This window comes from Genypterus blacodes, unplaced genomic scaffold (genome assembly GCF_046128005.1).
Source record: "Genypterus blacodes isolate CSIRO-AG114 ecotype Tasmania unplaced genomic scaffold, CSIRO-AGI_Gbla_v1 ptg000250l_1, whole genome shotgun sequence".
NCBI lineage: Eukaryota > Metazoa > Chordata > Actinopteri > Ophidiiformes > Ophidiidae > Genypterus > Genypterus blacodes.
The window spans coordinates 190,001-209,597 of record NW_027467046.1 but is presented as its reverse complement, the minus strand read 5'-3'; the positions used below and the strand labels follow the sequence as shown (position 1 = coordinate 209,597).

At 46.8% G+C, this 19,597-nt stretch overlaps 3 protein-coding genes across 11 annotated transcripts in view; all 3 read left to right on the top strand.

The window, feature by feature from the left end:
• Window positions 1-1,088: 1,088 nt before the first annotated feature.
• On the top strand, window positions 1,089-3,942 carry hus1 (HUS1 checkpoint clamp component). 2 transcript variants are annotated; one of them, XM_076171452.1, is made up of 8 exons: window positions 1,089-1,486; window positions 1,809-1,936; window positions 2,273-2,449; window positions 2,524-2,631; window positions 3,027-3,101; window positions 3,292-3,445; window positions 3,609-3,698; window positions 3,789-3,942. In XM_076171452.1, exons 1-8 carry the CDS (start codon window positions 1,357-1,359, stop codon window positions 3,869-3,871), a joined length of 945 nt encoding a protein of 314 aa, XP_076027567.1. In that variant the 5' UTR covers window positions 1,089-1,356; the 3' UTR covers window positions 3,872-3,942. The 2 variants fall into 2 exon arrangements, with proteins under 2 accessions (XP_076027567.1, XP_076027566.1); XM_076171451.1 differs by having other exon boundaries at window positions 1,094-1,486; window positions 3,292-3,391; window positions 3,576-3,698.
• Window positions 3,943-4,519: 577 nt separating this feature from the next.
• LOC143016886 (aspartyl/asparaginyl beta-hydroxylase-like) overlaps window positions 4,520-19,597 on the top strand; it is a 21,520-nt gene continuing 6,442 nt past the window's right edge. For 3 of the 8 annotated variants that reach the window (XM_076171439.1, XM_076171435.1, XM_076171433.1), the window contains exons 1-12: window positions 4,531-4,682; window positions 5,791-6,067; window positions 6,138-6,215; window positions 7,301-7,477; window positions 8,210-8,254; window positions 8,913-8,981; window positions 16,622-16,675; window positions 17,360-17,479; window positions 18,527-18,562; window positions 18,991-19,035; window positions 19,253-19,285; window positions 19,479-19,511. In XM_076171439.1, the coding sequence (XP_076027554.1) occupies window positions 5,917-6,067; window positions 6,138-6,215; window positions 7,301-7,477; window positions 8,210-8,254; window positions 8,913-8,981; window positions 16,622-16,675; window positions 17,360-17,479; window positions 18,527-18,562; window positions 18,991-19,035; window positions 19,253-19,285; window positions 19,479-19,511 (841 nt within the window). In that variant the 5' untranslated portion in view covers window positions 4,531-4,682; window positions 5,791-5,916. Of the gene's footprint in view, window positions 4,683-5,790; window positions 6,068-6,137; window positions 6,216-7,300; window positions 7,478-8,209; window positions 8,255-8,912; window positions 8,982-16,621; window positions 16,676-17,359; window positions 17,480-18,526; window positions 18,563-18,990; window positions 19,036-19,252; window positions 19,286-19,478; window positions 19,512-19,597 lie in introns of all 8 variants that reach the window. The other 5 variants (XM_076171434.1, XM_076171438.1, XM_076171437.1 and 2 more) reach the window with 5 other exon arrangements.
• LOC143016887 (uncharacterized) lies at window positions 9,824-15,998 on the top strand. Its single transcript, XM_076171442.1, has one exon. It carries the CDS (start codon window positions 12,419-12,421, stop codon window positions 14,486-14,488), a length of 2,070 nt encoding a protein of 689 aa, XP_076027557.1. The 5' UTR covers window positions 9,824-12,418; the 3' UTR covers window positions 14,489-15,998.

The following is a 19,597-nucleotide window of genomic DNA, read 5'->3' as shown; positions in this document are numbered from 1 at the left end:
GTGGGGGGGCTGCTTCATCATCTACAAGCTAAATAAAAAAAACATACAAAGAGCAAAAGTTTCCCTGATGGTTATGAGGACTGTCCTTCCTGTTTCCCGTGTAAGGGGCAAAGCAGCGATCACATGATGAACATGATTTGATGCTTTTCCTCACTGCTTGACCCTCTGTCGCCCCCCCCCCCCCCCCCCCCCCCTTTACACCGACGCAGGTTTCGCCCCCCCCCCCCCCCTCTCCAGCATCATATCAGTGTCCCGCACAAACCTCACAGCTCCACGAAGTTGCCTCTCCAGGCACACACCGGTTACAATTTGAAGTTCCTGTTCCCAAAGAGGAAAACAGGAACATTGACTTTCTGAATTTTTTTTGTATGAATTTACACATCTGTTTGTTTACACATTGGACATGAAGTCAACGTTTTTTGATGTTAAGAGATGAATTTCAGTAGAAATACGTGACTGATTTTCTCTGGTGCCTAATTAGCAGCTTGTTAGCTTGTTTGCATTTCATGACTACACTGCATCATTTCTTTACACTTTAAACCTCTCAGGAACACAAAGTCCAACACATCAAATGTTTGATGAGATAAAAGATTTTCATTTGAAGGAAATATCAAACTCACCTTCATCATCGTTTCTCCACACAAATCTATCAGGCAGTTTGAAATCAGATCATTGAACTCATAAAAAGCCGAAAAATCGAAATAAACAAATGGAGTTACGAGGTTTTACTGTGGATCCCTGGTGGTGAAAGCTGGAACTGCAGCAGCAGGATGGCCAAATCTCGGTGTAAAGGAGGTAAGCCCCCCCCCCCCCCCGCCCCGTAGATCAATGCGTTTTAGACACAATAACTACGTTGATAATAACATGAATATATATATATAAATATATATACTTTTTAGTACTTTGAGTTGAAATACTTTAGTATTTTGCAAATAACTGTCTGTATATAAAATCAAGCCTCCTGTAATAAAGCAGAAAAAGTTTAATACTCAATCTGTTGTGCTTTCTTCTTTACTATTTACTTTACTTAACACACTGTGTGTGTGTGTGTGTGTGTGTGTGTGTGTGTGAGAGAGAGAGTCACATACCGAACAAGCCCCGCCCCCTCCATCTCTAACCCTGAACCATGATTAACGGAGACATACCGATAGAACTACATCAACAACATGTATTAAATATTAACGGTAAATATAACGCTTACATATAATTATATACTCTGCTGGGCGTGGACGAGTCCAAATCAGGTTTCCGGTCACGATTGGGCAGCGACACAGCACACCGGAAACGCTCTGGATCGTCCCGGTGGAACGAAGCGACGGCGGTTGTTGTTTCCGTTGGAAAAGCGGGGCGGACCGGATGCGACTATTTGAAAACAACGCGCGTGCAGTCCAACTAAATCTACACTGCGGGACAATTTACAACAAACAAGTGAAGATGAAGTTTAGAGCAAAGATAGTTGACATCGCCTGTTTGAACCATTTCACACGTAAGTCATTTTGATTTCCGTTTCCGAAAACCAAACTGACGTCAACATGTTAGCATGTTAGCCTGGCCGTTTGTGTGCTTGTAAACGTGCGGCGCAGCTCGTGCTACGTTCGCTAACGGTACAAACTGGCCTTTGGTTGATAAGTTGTGAGCCACCGAGAAGAACAAAGAAGAAGGAATAAAGTTGTGTTTGGACGGAGAAACAGCAGCACGTCACGCGTCATTACAGCTGTCCAGTAGCTCCATTGGCTTTAAAGTAGAGCGCTTGTTGCCGTGGTTACACTGTGACCCCTGACCTCTTCACGCTCCGTTTCTCCCGTTAGGCCTCATCAGCTCCATCTCCCGGCTAACCAAAAGCTGCGTGCTGCGTCTCACTCCTGACCAGCTGTTCTTCGTCCTGTCGGGCAAAGCGTCGAGCGGCGGAGCGGCCATGTGGTGCCAGCTGTCACAGGTGACGTCATCCACACACTCACATGACGTCATCCACACACTCACAGACAGCTGGTCGACATGTTTTATGGATTATGTCTGAACTTGGTGAGTGAATGAGTTAAGTGATAAACATGGAGCAGCGCCGCCTTGTGGCCTTTAAAGCCTCCAGGCTCGGTGTGCGCTCACGTCCTCCTCCACAAGGTGGCAGCAGAGTGACACAAACTGGGATCAGACGTTTCCACAGCAACCGATCATCAATACTCCAGCTGGGCTCAGGCCACATGATCGATCAGTGGATTAGAGAGTATTGATATGATGGCATTAAAGGGTTGAAATGTTTTGCTGTGAATTCCAGGTGAATTTCTTTGATGAGTATCAGATGGAGGGCGTGTCCTCAGAAGCCAATGAGATCTGTCTGGAGGTGATGCCTGACAATCTGTGTCGCGCTCTGAAGACGGTCCAGATGGCTAAATGTGTCAAAGTCAAGCTGACAAAGAAACACTGTCCCTGTCTGACCGTCGCCGCCGAGCTGGTGAGGCTCCGCCCCTACAGGTAACCTGAAGGTCGCTGTACGTGAGGCTAACGTCCCCGTCTCTGTGCGTCCAGCCCACCCTGTCCAGCACCGGCCGGGTCGTCACTCACGACGTTCCTGTGGAGGTCATCCCCCGAAGACTGTGGCACGAGTTTAAAGAGCCCAGCGTGCCCGACTTTGACGTGAGTCACACTTCAGCCTGTCTGTCACTGCAGAGAGGAAGAGGAAGAGTCATCGCCCTCTCACAGCCATTTTGAGTTGAAATGAACTATTAGCTCAAACATCATCAAACATCTTCATATGTTATCTTGTAGAATATAAAGCCAGCAAACGTCTGGTTGACAACTTATTTATTTTTTATATTTACAAATGTAAATTTCGCTCTGTGTCTGTCTGTCTCTGTCTCTCTGTGTCTCTCGTTCTGTCTCGGTCTGTCTCTGTCTGGGCCTGTCTCTGTGTCTGTCTGTCTCTCTGTGTCTCTCTGTGTCTATCGTTCTGTCTCGGTCTGTCTCTGTCTGGGCCTGTCTCTGTGTCTGTCTGTCTCTCTGTCTCTGTCTGTCTCTGTGTCTCTGGGCAGGTCAGCATCTATCTGCCCCCTCTGAAGACCATGAAGAATGTGGTGGACAGGATGAAGAATCTGTCCAACTTCCTGGTAAGTTCTGCTGCGTTGTGATGCTCTCTGCTGCCACCTGGTGTTCACCTACAAAAACAGGATTTCAATTTCAGCCTTTGTTAATGAATGTGAGACCTTAGCTCTTCATCCACACAGTTAGTTTAACATCCATGTGTCACAATTCACAGCGCCACCATCAGGTGATGATTATAAGGATTTGTGGTCTCAGGTGATGGAGGCAAACCTGAACGGAGAGATGAACCTGAAGATTGAGACGGACCTGGTGTCTGTCACCACACACTTCAAAGAGCTGGGATGTCCTGCGTGGGGTGAGAAAGAGACCTGGTGTCTCCAGCAGGACAGACAAAAGAGAAGGGTTGAAGGTCTTTGAGGTCTCGATCTGTCAGCAGGAGAATATCAAACACTAAATAAAGAGCAGGAACAGGAAGTTCAATTATTGAGTGTCTGTCATAGGTCAAAGGTCGCTCAGTGTGTGTGCGCCTGCTTCCTCAGGTTCCTCAGGTGCGGCTGTTTCTCAGGCTGGAGGTGCGTCCATGTCCCAGGTCACTGTGGACATCAGGAAGCTGCAGCAGTTCCTCATGGGTCAGCAGGTCAACCCCAGCAAGGCCATGTGCAGTAAGAGCACACACCACTAGATGGCGCTGTGCCTCATGTGTCTCACACTGGAGCAGCTGACACGGTGTCTCACTCTCCTGTCGTCCTCAGATATGGTCCATCAGAGGATGGTCCACCTGATTCTGCTGCATGAAGACGTGTCCCTGCAGTACTTCATCCCCGCTGTGTCGTAGAGACGTCAACATCAAGAGACCCACAGACATTTGCACTTTAATTCATGTTAATAAAGTTTGCTAGACTGAAATGTTTGTTGTCTGAGCCTTGACCTGTCCAGTGCAAAGCAGGATGTTACCGTGACTACAGCACACAATTCACCTCCAGCAGCAGCTGACACGTGAAGTCAAAAGTCGGTACAGATAAGTGACGTCATTACAAAGCAGCGTCATGTTCTGTTTACACTAAACGGCAGTAAGAATCAACGTGCTTAGGTTTCCCCCTGGTGTTCATTGTAGGTACTTCAACAAATGAGACGTGCTGGTTTAACTCATTTGATCGCTTCTCTTTCTTCTTCGTGTGTTGCAGTCTATGACTCATTGTTCTCTGATTGGTTCTCTTCGTTCTTCTTCGTGTTTTCCAGTCTCGTGGTTGTCTTTCGATCGCTTCTCTTCTTTCTTCTGCGTGTGTTTCAGTCCCGCCCAGCTGTTTCAGACTCCGATTCCTCTTCTGCCACGTTTTTGCTCCTTTCCAAAAACAGGGGCGGGGCTGTGATGCCTTACAACAATATGATTGCTTAGGCTCAGAGTATGGCCGCCCTCGAGTCCATCCTTCAATTGTGATTGGTGCGATTCCACGCCAATCTCATGTTGTCACGGTTACCAAGGGCTTTGGCTTTGCTGGTATCCAAGAGGAGCGGCCGTCCATCAGATGAGGCCGGAGCTCTGCCGCTGCAGGAGGAACACGCTGTCTCAAACATCTGCATCCAGCATCCGTGAACGAGCGCAGCCATGACCCAGAGAAAGAGCCCCAAAGCCCCGGGCAGAAGAGGTCAGTCTGCGGCGCCTGCTAGCTTAGCTTCTAAAGCTCCGATTGGTTTGGGTTTGTTTGCTTTTCAGCTCATTTAAGATTGAAGTTGGATACAAACGAAGACATAAAGGAATCTTTGAGACGAGAACGACGAACACATAAACACAAGAAGCGACACAAACCTGAGCTTTGTGTTGTTGTTGTCCCCTTCAGGCCAAACCGAGCATGAGCGAGCATCAAACTCCAGATTGTTCTTTATCACATCTATTTAACGCGTTGGAAGGAGCGTCGCATTGTAGATGAGCTGCCTTAGATAGCTTCCCTCTCTCCCGCAGTGTTTGTTAGGATGAACGTTTCCTCTCAGAGGCTCAAAGTGGAACAGTTGGGACCCTGAGCGGTTTCTGCTTCAGCATGTTAGCATGTTTGCTAACTTTCGCAACATCCCGAAGGCTGTACGATGAAGTGCAGCGCTTTATGTTCGTGACGCATTTAAATGCATCTTCGCTTTAAGTGGCACCAAGCTGGAGCTCATGTAGCTGCTAACGTGAGCTCAAAGCTGCTAAATAAACTATGGACATGTTATTGTGCTGAATGTAAATGTGCTGTTTGCATGTTTGAACTCAGCGTCAATCACGTGACACTGACTCGTTACAGCCTCTGTCTGTCTGTCTGTCTGTCTGTCTGTCTGTCAGTTGAGAGAGTGGGACATACAGACAGAGAGAGAGAGTTGTGTGATCAAACAAGTGTCAAGGTTATTTGGTGGACTGTTCTGTCCGTGCTGGCATCTAACACACACACACACACACACACACACACACACACACACACACACACACACACACACACACACACACACACACACACACAGTGCCCCTGGTGTTGTCAGCTCTAATAATAGAGTGGCTCAGGTTCAGGTCAACCATCAGCCTGTTAAACAGCTGGGAGGGAGGAAGAGGAGGAGTCACCTCCCTCTGCTCTCTTCATTCTCTCTCTGCTCCACACTCTGATCATTTGCTCTCAGTGTTTCTCAGTTTGGATGATCAAACAGAGTTGTTTTTTGTTTTCTTCTCTCTCAAGCTGTGAGTCGTTTCTGCTTCTCATCCTTTCCTCTGCTGGTTTGCTTTTGAAGGATCTACCCTCCTCTTCACCAGCTCTCATTCTCTTTGATCGGTGCTGTAGTTCTGTGGCGTTGGGTTCGGCCCGCTTCAGCCTGACCCGGCCCTGTGTTTGGGTTCATCTGTGAGGTTTGACACTCATGCAGTGCCACCGCCACTATGGTGCCTCCTCTTCCTCCCCCCTACCCTCCTCCAGCCGTGTAGAGGAGTTGTTTACTGAAGAAGAGATATATGAGGAGGAGGAGTCAGTGATAGAGGAGGAGGTGCAACCTGTGGTCCAGGAGGAGACAGGTAGGACCAGCACAGGAATCATGTTCTGCTCCCTGAGTTTTGGCCTTCATTCTTGTCTGTCCTGGTTCAGCTCAGTGTGGAGGCCTCAGTGTGGAGCAGGAGGTGAGGAGGAGTAAGGAGGAGGCTCAGCCAGTGGCCCTGGAGACAGGTAGGAGGTGGCATGGAGTGCTTCAGCTTGGTTTGGATCTGCATGGTGAGAGCATTGCTCCTATGAGTGTGTCCAGCTCTGCTTGGTGAGGAAGAGGAGAGCATGAACATCATGAGCACAGAGCTGCACACAAGCAGAGCTCCCTGGGTCTCCTCTAGGGTCAGATGAGGCTTCCAAGAAGTTCAAACTAATATTAAAGATATCCCCAAAATGAAATGAGTGAAACAGTCTCCACCCGCCCACGCTGTGAAGCTCCGCCCACTACGCCTCCTTCCTTCACGGAGCGCTCACATGAACCCGGGGACGGAGCCACAAGTCACTATAGGATAGAGATCCATGACATCATAGGGTCAGAGGTCAGCATGTCTGTAGATGCTCGTGTTCATGGATCCATAAGCGTCTGTCAAAGCTCTGATGTGTTCTGCTGCGTTTGCATCATCATCTTCCTCATCTTCATGGTGACCTCAGTGTGTGTCAGTGTTGGTGGTGAGGAGGAGCAGCTGTCCTGTCTGTCTGTCTGTCTGTCTGTCCGTCTCAGGGTCACGTTGACTCTTATGTCTCTCACTCTATTCTGGGGCCGCTGCAGCCATCTTGTCTTTTCTGACACTAGAGTCAGTTCACTCTAAAGAAACATGAAATGGATAGTGTGTGTGTGTGTGTGTGTGTGTGTGTGTGTGTGGTACACTGTGCTGGATCCTCCTCATCTCTGTTGTGGTGCTTTCAAAAGGTTTTTGGTGTCTGACCAATCACAGGTGTTTGGTCTCCAGCCAGCAGAAGCTGGAGGAGCTGAAATGTTTAGGGTCTGTAGGTCTGTAGGTCTGTAGGTCTGTAGGTCTGTAGGCCTGTAGGTCTGTAGGCCTGTAGGTCTGTAGGTCTGTAGGTCTGTAGGTCTGTAGGTCTGTAGGTCTGTAGGCCTGTAGGCCTGTAGGTCTGTAGGCCTGTAGGTCTGTAGGTCTGTAGGCCTGTAGGTCTGTAGGTCTGTAGGTCTCCTCTCATCTGTGACTCTGTACTGCACTGACTCATTCCTTTATCCTCCTCTTCATTCATGTTCATCTGTTCCTTCCCTCTGTGTCTTTCCCCTGCAGAGGTGAAGCCTCCAGTGGAGAGCAAGAATGGAAAGAGGACAGAGGGAGGAGAAGGAGGAGGAGGTGGGGTTCCTAAATCCTCCATGTTGAGCTGGTTTGTGGTCCTGGCCCTACTGGGAGTCTGGTGCTCGGTTGCCGTGGTTTACTTCGACATTGTGGACTACGACAATGTGATAGGTAAGTGCCAACATTAGAGAGCAGACAGATGTTAGAGAGCAGACAGATGTTAGAGAGCAGACAGATGTTAGAGAGCAGACAGATGTTAGAGAGCAGACAGATGTTAGAGAGCAGACAGATGTTAAAGAGCAGACAGATGTTAGAGAGCAGACAGATGTTAGAGAGCAGACAGATGTTAGAGAGCAGACAGATGTTAGAGAGCAGACAGATGTTAGAGCAGACAGGTGTTAGAGAGCAGACAGATGTTAGAGAGCAGACAGATGTTAGAGAACCTCAAGGCCTCTGTTGGTTTCTCTTTCAGGGAAGTTCTACAAAAGGTTTAGTTATCTTAAGATGCTCGGTTGTCGCTCATGGCAATAATGCAGACAAATGTAAATGAAGTTCATACCTCTACCAAGGCCCAACAGTCCTCTGATTAGGCCTCCGTCTCTCACTAATGACATTTAAGTGAGCGCAGCTAGTTTATGCAGACTGACAGTATAGTAAAGCTTCTTTATCCTGTTGAAGAGAAGATGTGTGTCTGATCTGCACACACGAGACTCTGTCAACTGCCTCACACTCTAAATGTAGGTGGGTGTGAACTCCTGAAGGTCACTGACCACACACACCACACACTGCAGTTAGCAGAAAACAGAAACTGTGTGTGTGTGTGTGTGTGTGTGTGTGTATTTTTCTCACCTGCCCTTTTCCTCTCCTGTCTCCTCTCTCTTCTTCTCTCTTCTCGTCATGCAGCCAGAGCTCAGGAGTTCCGTATGAACTTTTCTGAAGTTCTCCAAGGTAACATGACCTGACCCCTGTGAATGATGTCATGATGTATATGATGTTGCCTCAGAGCGGCCGTCTTTCCACTGTCACACACCTTTAGACAAAGCAGACAGAGTTCACGAGTGTTTGGTGATGAAGATGAGCAGCTCTTCACCATCTCAGGGCTCTAACAGAGAAATGAGCCTCATCATGTTCTACTGAGAGCATTCAGACAAACATGAGTCAGCTCAACGTGAACCATCTTCTTCTCTCCTTCACTTGATCACATCTCATGTCCTAGGTAACCACGGAGACACAAGGTGTATTTATGCTACAGTGTATGAATCCCTTCTGAATGGACTCCAAACAGTCGATCTCTTAGTCAGTGAATCAAACAGAAGCTTAAAGGTCATCAGACTGAGTGACCATGAGGCCAAGTGTCGGTAAATCATCATCACCTTCATCTTCATCTTCAATCATTCATCCCTTCCCTATGTTAAAGCTCAGCCCAGCTCATAGAGTCGAGCTGATGAGGGTTAGAACATGGAAGATGTGTTCAGGGACAATGGAACAGCAGCTTTCAACAGTTCATCAACGGTTGTTGATTTGGTTCTATATAAATAAAGTTGATGTAATGAAGTAACTTGGCGTGTGTCACTCAGCCTTCCTCTTCCTCCTCTTCCTCCTGCAGGTAAACTGACAGCCTACGACACAGATGGAGACGGAGACTTTGATGTGGAGGATGCTAAAGTTCTGCTCGGCAAGTTGTTGTTTTTATAGTTTGTGTGTGTGTGTGTGTGTGTGTGTGTGTGTGTGTGTGTGTGTGTGTGTGTGAGAGAGAGAGGCTGCACACACACACACACACACACACACACACACACACACACACCGAGCTCATAAAGCCGCATTACGTGGAGCTGATACTTCCTCCAGTGTGTGTGATGGCCTACAAACACATTCAGCAACATGAATGTCAACATTAAAGCCATTCAGACATGCAGGAAGTATCTGAAGTCCTCCAGGCGTCTCTCTCTCTCTCTTACAAACACTTAACTTTGACTCAGTTATCTGGCTGCCTAAATGTTTTCTTTGTGTGGCGTGTTGTGTGACTCTTCTAAAGGACTGAGCAGTAACATGTCACTGTGCCCCTGAGCAGGAAGTCACCATCATAGCTCTGCCTTCTGCATACTTCTGGAAGAACAAGAGACCAGACAGTCATGTTGGACTGGTGTGCTTGAATAGTCCAGCAGGAGGGGGCGGTACTGGTTCCTCCTCTTTTGAAATTGAAATCATTCCAGAGTTTCCTATGACCTTTAGTAAACATTAGAAAGTATAAATACAGAACTGGCATCAAAGTCACTGCACCTTGATAAGTGTGTTGGTTTACTTGGCTCAAAGCTGCATTGCATTGTGGGATTTTTTGCAAACAGTGTTCTGGGTTTGAACGTTACACTTTTGAAAATACTGTGTGTGACATTTTAGTCTGTCAATCAATACATGGAGATAACTCCTGAGAATTCATTCAGATAACAAGTTCAAGTCTACAAACTTCATCATCTTCACCTCTGAGCCCTGTGTGTTCCTCTGTAAGGTCCCGTATAGTCCACACACACACACACACACACACACACACACACACACACACACACACACACACACACACACACACACACGTCGTGCTCTGTAGTCAAAGCCCAGCATGTTTCCAGCACTCGGGCACTAGGGGGCGTATTTCCAGTCTTTCAGACAGAATGTTGACTGTGGTTCTCTGCAACCTCTTTAACTCCTTCTCTCTCTTCCACCATCATCATCCTTTAATTTATCCTCCATTTGTCTGCAGTTTCTTCTTCCTTCCTTCCGTCCTTCCTTCCTTCCCTTCTTCCTCCATCTCTTGGCTTTTTCTTCCACCTTTCCTTTCTTGTAAACGTTTGTTTCACTTTTCTCACTTTTCTCCTCCCTCCTTTCCTTTCCTTTGCTTTCATTCATCATTACTTTTCTCCAATCTGCTCCTGTTGTTCCACCTCCATTTGTTTCTTCTTTTCCTCTTCCTCATCTCCTGCCGCATTGTTTCTCTCCGCTCCCTCCCTTTCTCTCTCTTCCGTCAGGCCTCACCAAAGATGGCGGTGATAGTGCAAATGCTGATTCGCTAGAGGAAGTTCTTGATATTTTAGCTGAGGAGGGATCTGATTGGATCTATGGCTTCTTCACCTTCCTGTATGACGTAGTGTCATCACCCGTAGAGAAGGGCGAGGAAGAGGAGAGGGAGAAAGACAGGCAGGCTTCAGCAGCGGTGGCAAAGGAAGAGGAGGAGGAGGAGGAAGACAGCGGGGGGACCTCCTCAGGTGACGTGGAGGTCAGAGGGGTCATTCTGGACTTCCAGAACCAATAGGAGGCCAGGAAGCTGAAGTGCAGCCAGTAAAAAGGCTCCCTGGTCCTGCAACCCACTAATGAGCATCAGAGGAGGAAGTAGCTCAGTCCAGTGTGAGGTATTTCAGAGGACCTGGTAGAGGACTGCAGTTTGGGTTCCACTGTGGGGTAAAGGCTGAAACATTTAAAGATCTGGGATCAGAGAACTTTGCGGCTCCTTCAAAATACCCTTTTCTTTAAAAACAAAAGTCTTGAGTTATGACTTTGTTTATAGTTTGACTTTGAATTTTTCAAAAAAAGATCTTGGACCCCGAGTATTTGAATATTTGTCGGCTAAAAGTGTTGCTTGATTCAAAACTAAGGCTTGGTGACTGCAGTTTAATAAGTCCAACATCATAAACTACATGTGTTGTGTGTATGACTGCGTGCTTTCAAAGCATCGCAAATGTTCATGCAGACATTAAACACGGGAAGGGGGGGGGTCTACTTTGACACTGTCCACATACAGTATTTCTTGTTCTACTGAGTGCATTCTGGCAGTCAGCATCTCGTATAATACACGTTTTCAGGAGAGCTGTCGTGGGTGCTAGTTTGTAGCATCAATGCTAGAAATGTAAGCTAGCTAGGAATGCTGGCCACGTTCATGTGATTGGTCCGTTATCAAGAATGCCATGATTGACCAATCAGAATAGAGAGAGATACAAATAAAGAACAGTTTGAACTCTAAAATAGTCTAACAATAGTAGTGTGTTGATGTTAGCGCTCACTCTGCCTGCCTGTAACATTTTCATCATTTGAACCTGTAAGCTGCTGTTCTTCACATCTATAAACCGTTTCCTGCTCTGTTCTCTGTTCTCTTCTTCTCTGTGGTCTCCTGCCTGAACGGAGAAGGCACATGTTGTGTTTAGTTCAGACTAATTATTAGCTGATCGATGACTCTCTCCTCAAACAGGATGATTTCATCTCTTACTCACTCGGCTGTGTGTGTGTGTGTGTGTGTGTGTGTGTGTCTCTCTCTCTCTCTCTCTCTCTCTCTCTTTCCCTCTCTCTCTCTCTCTCTCCTCGTAATCTGATCTTATCTGTTTCTAAACCTTCTAGAAGAGAAGAAAAAGTTGAAGAAGCAAAGTAAAGGTAAACAGATGGCTCTGTTTGCCCTGTAGTGACTCAGCACTAATGTGTGATGGGTTTGGCTTCACTGCTTGATTGATTTGCTGTAAACCGACTGCACTTAGATACAAAAACACTTTACATGTTCCTCACATTTGATGTTGTGGCTCTGTAAAGCTCTTTGACACATTGTGTGTGTGTGATATTGGACGATACAGATCAAATGGACTTGACTTGACATTGACCCGTACAACACTCATACACTGGAGGCACCGTCAGACGCCACTCAACTCAGACGTCACTTTGAACATCTTACTAACTTGTAAGAGATGGCGTCAGTGTACTGACATGAGGACTTTGGGTCCTCTTAGTAAAAAGCCTGGATAGGAGCTGCATGTGGTTGGATTTATGCACTGTAGTGCAGCTGTGTGTGTGTGTGTGTGTGTGTGTGTGTGTGTGTGTTGTCATACACAGTAGATCTGGGTGATAAAAACAGGAAGAAAAAGAAAAATGATGCTTGACCAGAGGATGCAACTGCCAGAGAGAATGCGTCCCAAAGTACTGGACCCTGAGCCCAGTAGATCTATAGAATACTGACACGTTGTAAAGGAAGGCAATACTTTGCTCTTCCTCTGCGTTGCTCCATAGACTCTAAACTGAATGTGACGCCTGTCAGGCTGCTGTCCTAACACCTGATTGGTTGCTGTGTCATTACATTAACTAATGGCTGCTGATGATTGGAGGAGAGATTTGTTATGTGACACACCTTTACCTCCAAACCTGGAACCCTCAGAGCACCCGGTCCAAGGTGTCGCTCTAAAGCTACACTCAGCTCTGCGAGATGAACTGAGGATCATTTCTGAAAAGATGGAGGCCAGGAGGATCGCTCACATCGCCATGGCTGAGATCAGATCCTTCCTCGCTGAGGAGGAGGAGGAGAGGGAGGTGGCCTGGATGCTGAAGATGAAGAGACTGGAGGACGCCCAGGAGAAGCTGCGAGAGGAGAGGATGGAGAGAGAGAAGGAGGAGAAGGGCAGACGGGAGAGGATGGAGAAAGAGAAGGAAGAGATGGAGAGAGAGAAGGCGAAGAAGGAGATCATGGAGAGAGAGAAGGTGGAAAAGGAAGAGAGAGAGAAGGCAGTGAAGGAGAGGATGGAGAGAGAGAAGGAAGAGAGGGAGAAGGCGGAGAGAGACAAGGCAGAGAGAGAGAAGGCGGAGAGAGACAAGGCACAGAGAGAGATGGCGGAGATGGAGAGGACGGAGAGAGAGAAGATGGAAAAGGAGATGATGGAGAGAGAGAAGGCGGAAAAGGAGAGGATGGAGAGAGAGAAGGCGGAGAAGGAGAGGATGGAGAGAGAGAAGGCAGAGAGAGAGAAGGCAGAGAAGGAGAGGATGGAGAGAGAGAAGGTTGAAAAGGAGAGGATGGAGAGAGGGAAGGTAGAGAGAGAGAAGGCGGAGAAGGAGAGGATGGAGAGAGAGAAGGCAGAGAGAGAGAAGGCGGAGAGAGAGAAGGCAGAGAAGGAGAGGATGGAGAGAGAGAAGGCAGATAGAGAGAAGGCGGAGAGGATGGAGAGAGAGAAGGCAGAGAAAGAGAAGGCGGAGAGGGAGAGAGAGAAGGCAGATAGAGAGAAGGCGGAGAGGATGGAGAGAGAGAAGGCAGAGAGAGAGAAGGCGGAGAAGGAGAGGATGGAGAGAGAGATGGCAGAGAGAGAGAAGGCGGAGAAGGAGAGGATGGAGAGAGAGAAGGCAGAGAGAGAGAAGGCGGAGAAGGAGAGGATGGAGAGAGAGAAGGCAGATAGAGAGAAGGCGGAGAGAGAGAAGGCAGAGAAGGAGAGGATGGAGAGAGAGAAGGCAGATAGAGAGAAGGCGGAGAGGATGGAGAGAGAGAAGGCAGAGAAAGAGAAGGCGGAGAGGGAGAGAGAGAAGGCAGATAGAGAGAAGGCGGAGAGGATGGAGAGAGAGAAGGCAGAGAGAGAGAAGGCAGAGAAAGAGAAGGCGGAGAGAGAGAAGGCGGAGAGGGAGAGAGAGAAGGCAGAGAGAGAGAAGGCAGAGAGAGAGAAGGCAGAGAAAGAGAAGGCAGAGAGAGAGAAGGTGAGGATTGAGAGAGAAAAGGCGGAGAGAGAGAGACTTGAGAAAGAAAGAATTGCCAAAGAGAAGGTGGAGAAAGAAAGGCTAGATAGAGAGAGGGAGAAAGCAGCAAAGGAGAGAGCAGCAAGAGAGAAAGAAGAGAAAGAAAGGATAGAGAGAGGCCGCGTCGCTAGAGAAAGAGAGAGAATCACCCAGGAGAAGGAGAGATTAGAGAAAGAAAAGGCCAGAGAAGAAAGGGAGAGGATGGAAAAAGAAAGCATTGCTAAGGAAAAAGAGAGAGTGGAGAGGGAGAGACGAGACAAAGAAAGACTAGCTAGAGAGAGAGAACGAGTCGCTAGAGAGAGAACTGTTCACGAGATGGAGAGAGTAGAAAAAGAAAGACCGCAGAAAAAGAGAACTGAAAGAGAGCAAGCTCCTAGGGAAGAGAGGGAGCATGTAGCCCGAGAGAAAGAAAGGATGGAGAAGGATTCGGAGATGGAGAGATTGGCCAAAGAAAGAGTGGAAAAAGAGAGAGCCACCAGAGAAAAGTTAGAGAGAGAGAAGAGTGTAAAGGAGAAGATGGAGGCAGGACGACTGGCCAAAGAGAGAGAACGAAAGACTGTGATGATAGACCAGAAGAAAATAGTGAAGGAGAGAGCAGATGGAGGAAGAGAAGGAAGGAGAGGACAGGAAGGGAAACAGAACGCGTTTCAGCCCAGGAAGTGATGGTCAAGCATTGAGATGATGTCACTGACTGTGCGAGAACTGTGAGTGGCTGGTGAGAGTTTCAGGAGACATGGCAGATGTCTGCCTTCTTAAATATGTTATTGTAGACCCGGACCTTCTCTGAGGCTGCAGTCCAAATGTCCTCTACACACAGGAAGTCAACAAATCCTTGGAGTACTTGACTTTCCTACATTTTTAGGCTCTGGTCTGTCCATATTCGTCCAAACCTGAGAATGACGAGGTCCTCTGGGTGTTGGGTGGCGCCTGTAGTCCACTCACAGGTGTCAGACCAAGTAAGACGGGTTCAACAGATTTGGATGACATCTGAACGTTCCTCTATTGTGTTTCATCACATTTCAGGGTTTCAGAGCTTTGAGGCTGAAATCCTTCTACAGTAAACTCATTGAGTCAGATGTGCCGTGTACTGCACCGCCGCAAAATGGGACAGGAAGTCACTCCTTTGTGTGCAGGTCACAGGATCAGTAATGACTGAGGAGATATTTTTCAAATGTATTTATTTTATGGCAGATTCTTTTTTAATGAGCAGTATTAAGTCTTTTCCAGGTCTCTTGTGCACCCAGAGAATGAGCTAACAAAGTTGCACAGTGCCTGTAACAAGACCACACTACGGTCCAGGGATCACATCTAATCAGTCCAGCCCTGGTTGCTGTTTCACCATCTCGTGTACACAAGCAAAAAAAGCCCTCAGTCAGTGCAAACCTCCACCAAGGCCAAACAGTTCTCTCTAATTGCTGTTGCTGTCAAAATCAGCATTTGAATGGCTGTACCATCCTTATTCTCTGCTGCCATCTAGTGGTAAGCCAGTATTAACACGGGACAAACATTCTGAATGGTTGTCTATGGACAAAAATAAGGTTAAGAAATGCAATTACTTTAAAACAATGATTCAGCTCCTCTTCTTAATTCGTCTCAGCCCATGGCCCACCTCTTTACAGAATGAAGTTAACATGATGACCTGATTTGAGTTATCCTGCTAACGCAAACATGTGGCTAGGTTAGCATAGGTAACACAAATCAAAATGAAACAGGAAATACGTTGGAATTGTCCTGTAAAACCTCCAGACAGCTGACTGTTAACCTAAGCAGACCCTGTAAAGGTCACACCCATGGAGTGGAAGTGTGTGTGATTGGTCCAGTGTCTGCTTGGCTTTAAAGTCAGTCAGTCCTAAAAGCTTTACCACTTCATGTCTGTGTTCTGATGTCTGTCTGGATGAAACACTTGACCTGAATCTTATCATGTGCGTTACTTCTTAACAGAAACCTCTCTGCAACCCAGTGGCATTCATATATTTTCTAATGTGGTCCATAGAGTATAAAGGTGAATAAGATGGTCCTCGTGTCCTCGTGTCCTCGTGTCCTCGTCCTTTATCATCTGTGCTGATGGACATTTTTATCCACGTTGGCTTTGTGTAGTTTTTGCTTTTCTTAGTCTTTTATTTCTTTCAAAGTGAGGATTAGTCTGTCTAATAATAAATATGGAATCACCTGGTGTCATGTTTGTCCTTCTTGGTATGAAGAAGAAAAGGTTACAGACCCCAACCATGACTTTGGTACAAAGCATGTAATATAACAAACAGCACCATCTAGTGGTGAGAGCGCCACAGCTGCTGAACACCAAACATGACCAACACCCATGTCTAAGAAGGAGTTTTGATGCTGTGACTTACGGCTCAAAACACAGTGGTTATTTTAGCGCCACCATCAGGTTGACTGGTAACACAAATGGACAAGTTCTTCCATGGAGCACAAATCCATAACTGCAGACAGATACAACAGACAGGTAATTAGGAAGAGATGGAGGGAAGGAAAAAGTAGAATAAGATAAATGAGAGAGGGAGAGACAGAGAGAGGGAGAGAGAGAGTCATCATTCATGTATGTATGCAGTAGCGCTGTGTCACGCAAGTTACGCAACATTTAGTACTTGAGTATAAAAAGCTACTAAACCACTGTGGGCCAACATATGAAGGGTCATTTTGTTCTGGATTACCAATGTAACAAAGTATTCAGACTCAAACAGTAGAGGACAGACAGCACTGAAGTAACCTTTGACCTCTGTTAGACCATCATGGTGTCTGATGATTTTTCCTCTCAAACTTTGAACCAATAAACAGGACTGAAAGAGGCGGACCACCCAACTCAGGGAGTTTCATCTGAGGAGAGAGCAGGTGAGGACACACACACACACACACACACTGAGCAAATCATACAGCTAGTTCTGTCTGTTGCTTTCAATACATTCTTGCACGATTCTATTCAGAGCCACATGTCAGCATCAACACAAAGCTGGACTGTGCTCAGACGTTCAGAGAGGTTTACCAGGAATTGTAAGAAATCTGATTATGAATTTTGGAAAACAGCTTGTGTGAGTTCTCAAACTGTAAGAGCCCAAACACACCATGGCTTTGTAGTGAATAGAGCTACAATCAGGTCAAATGACAGCCAACCTTATCTGAGCCTGTAGTGGCAAAATGCAGACTAAAGGGTCCATTCAGCTATTTAGTCCACCGGGTCAGACGTCTTTTGTTGGTGAGCTGAGACCTGAGATGTGGCGTCAGCAGACTTGAGGGAGTCGCCTCCATACAAAACGGATCAATGCAGCGGAAAATCTGTGTCACAACAACAAAGGCCAAGCAAGCAGCACCCAGCCCCGCCCTGCTGATCACCCTAAGGCCCCAGATGGGTCAGATTTCATCTCCAAACATGCTACAGCCTACAACAAAACATCAGGGACCTGAGAGGAACTTTGAACGCTGAACAAATCGGATTTGGTGTCTATGATCTAAAACAGTGCAGTATATCCTCCTCCATTTGTTTCAATGTTTTATTTCTCACCTGTGCTGATGTGGCAGATGATGAACCGACCAATCAGCACGAGCCAGAGGCTGAAACCACCAAAGAACAAGCTGCAGATCAGAGGGCGGAGTCAGGAGAGGTCACTTCCTCTGACTCACTGACTGAGGATGCAGCAGGTTTGTGTGTTCCAATAAAATACTGAAGTTCTCTCTTTTCTAATGTACATTTATACCATCAGACACATCTCTTTATGGCCAGAGGATGAATTATAGAAGTGGATAAAGAATCAATGACCAACTGGAGCATTAGAAGAGAAAATCAACTCTGGTCTGGTCTGCATATCTCCTGTTCTATCGAGCTCATTACAGCAGTCAGCATCTCATATAATACCTGGTTCAGCTCAGATGTGTTTACAGGAAGTCTTTTTTAGATGTTAAGTGTTTATGTCCACGTGACCTTTGACCTTTACTGGGGAAGCTGCTGGTTCCAAGCAGCCTGGTCCAGAGGGGACTGGCCCTTCAGCTCTGTTTACTGCTCTGCATCTCTGTCACGCTCTGTTCCTGGGTGAGAGCAGCCTGGTGCTCTGCTAAACCTTCTACAGAGCTCCTTCCAACAGGGGGCAGCAGGGAGAGATAAGGACAGTAACTATCCCCCACCCTATCCCTTCCATTTGCTCAGTGGACAGTTTGGGTTGTGGGCTTTATTCCAGAGAACCTGGAAGTCCCCCGAATCGTCTGGTTTTAATTGTTTTGTTTTTGTGGTCACTCATGTTAAGACCCTTTAAGAAAACAGGAAGCAGCTGCACGCAGGCTTTAGTGGTTAACCTCTGCTCCTTCCTGTTTGAGCCTCCATCACACTGCCACAACACACATGTCCACCAACAGCTACCATAGAAAGACATGTCCACCATAGAAAGACATGTCCACCATAGAAAGACATGTCCACCATAGAAAGACATGTCCACCATAGAAAGACATGTCCACCATAGAAAGACATGTCCACCATAGAAAGACATGTCCACCATTACAGTCAGAAGTATGAGCTTTCTTCATCTGTGACATTAATGCATGAAGGCACTGAGGAACAGAATCACTGTCTGAGATCAGCTGAATGCCTCTGAGGATGATGTCATCAGTGTTAATGGCTTTGCGTCTGTCTGTCTGTCTGTCTGTCTGTCTGTCTGTCTGTCTGTCTGTCTGTCTGTCTGTCTGTCTGCGTACCAGTCTATGGCTCTCAGGATGTGGAGTCTGAAATCCAAGGTTGGTCCTTTCTTCCTTCAGTCTGACTGAAAAGCTCCTGCATGTGTTCACACTGTGTTAACCCTGCATGCTCTGCATACATCAGACTGAGGAAGGCTTCATTCATACCTCCACCAATGTTCTGCTCAACATGTAGTGCTGCACAATCAATCTAACCCAATCACCAAACTATAAGAGTCATCTCTGCTGTTATTGGGTCATAGGTCATCATGGGGCTGCTGTGTGTGTGTGACACAGTGCTGGATCCTCTTCATCTCTGTTGTGGTGTTTTCATCTTTGACTCCATTAAACAGGACCACAGCCTGCAGCTTGGTGGACAAAGTGACCTCAATGTGTTCAGCATACAAATGTTTTGTGAATTCTTTGTTGTACACCTTCATTACACTTTACGTGTGTGTGTGTGTGTGTGTGTGTGTGTGTGTTTTAAGCTGCAGTCCCTCTCCCAGCTTTGGTGGATGAAGACTTTGTACCAGGTTAGTGCAACACAGTTAGACGTATGTGTGTGTGTGTGTGTGTGTGTGTGTGTGTGTGCACTCTGTGTGTGTGTGTTTGTGTGTGCACTCTGTGTGTGTGTGTGTGTGTACGCTCTAGCTAAAGCTGAGCGTTTGTTGCTGTTATATCAGATCAAGCTGAAGTGTCACATGTCAGATATAATAGATTCAAACATATAACAATGTGTTTGTACTACAGATGATCCAGGAGGAGACAGTGGACATCCTCATGGTCAGTCACATGTCGCTCTCTGTTTCTGTTTCTCTCTCTCTCTCTCTCTCTCTCTCTAAACGTGTCTATGGGGAGGTTTATAAGGTCAAGGGGTCAGATTGTGAAAGTCAAACACAGGTTATGGTGACTTGGAGAAATGTTTGGCCTTGGTGGAGGTTTGGATTCTGACTTTCTTGTTTACTTTTGTTTCCAGAGGATGTAACCGAGACGATAGACACCTCAGGAGGTGAGAGGGGAGGATGAGTGTCAGCCGTCGCCATGGTGATGGTCTGGTGTTTAATGACGGGATGATGATTTGTTCTGTTTTGTGTT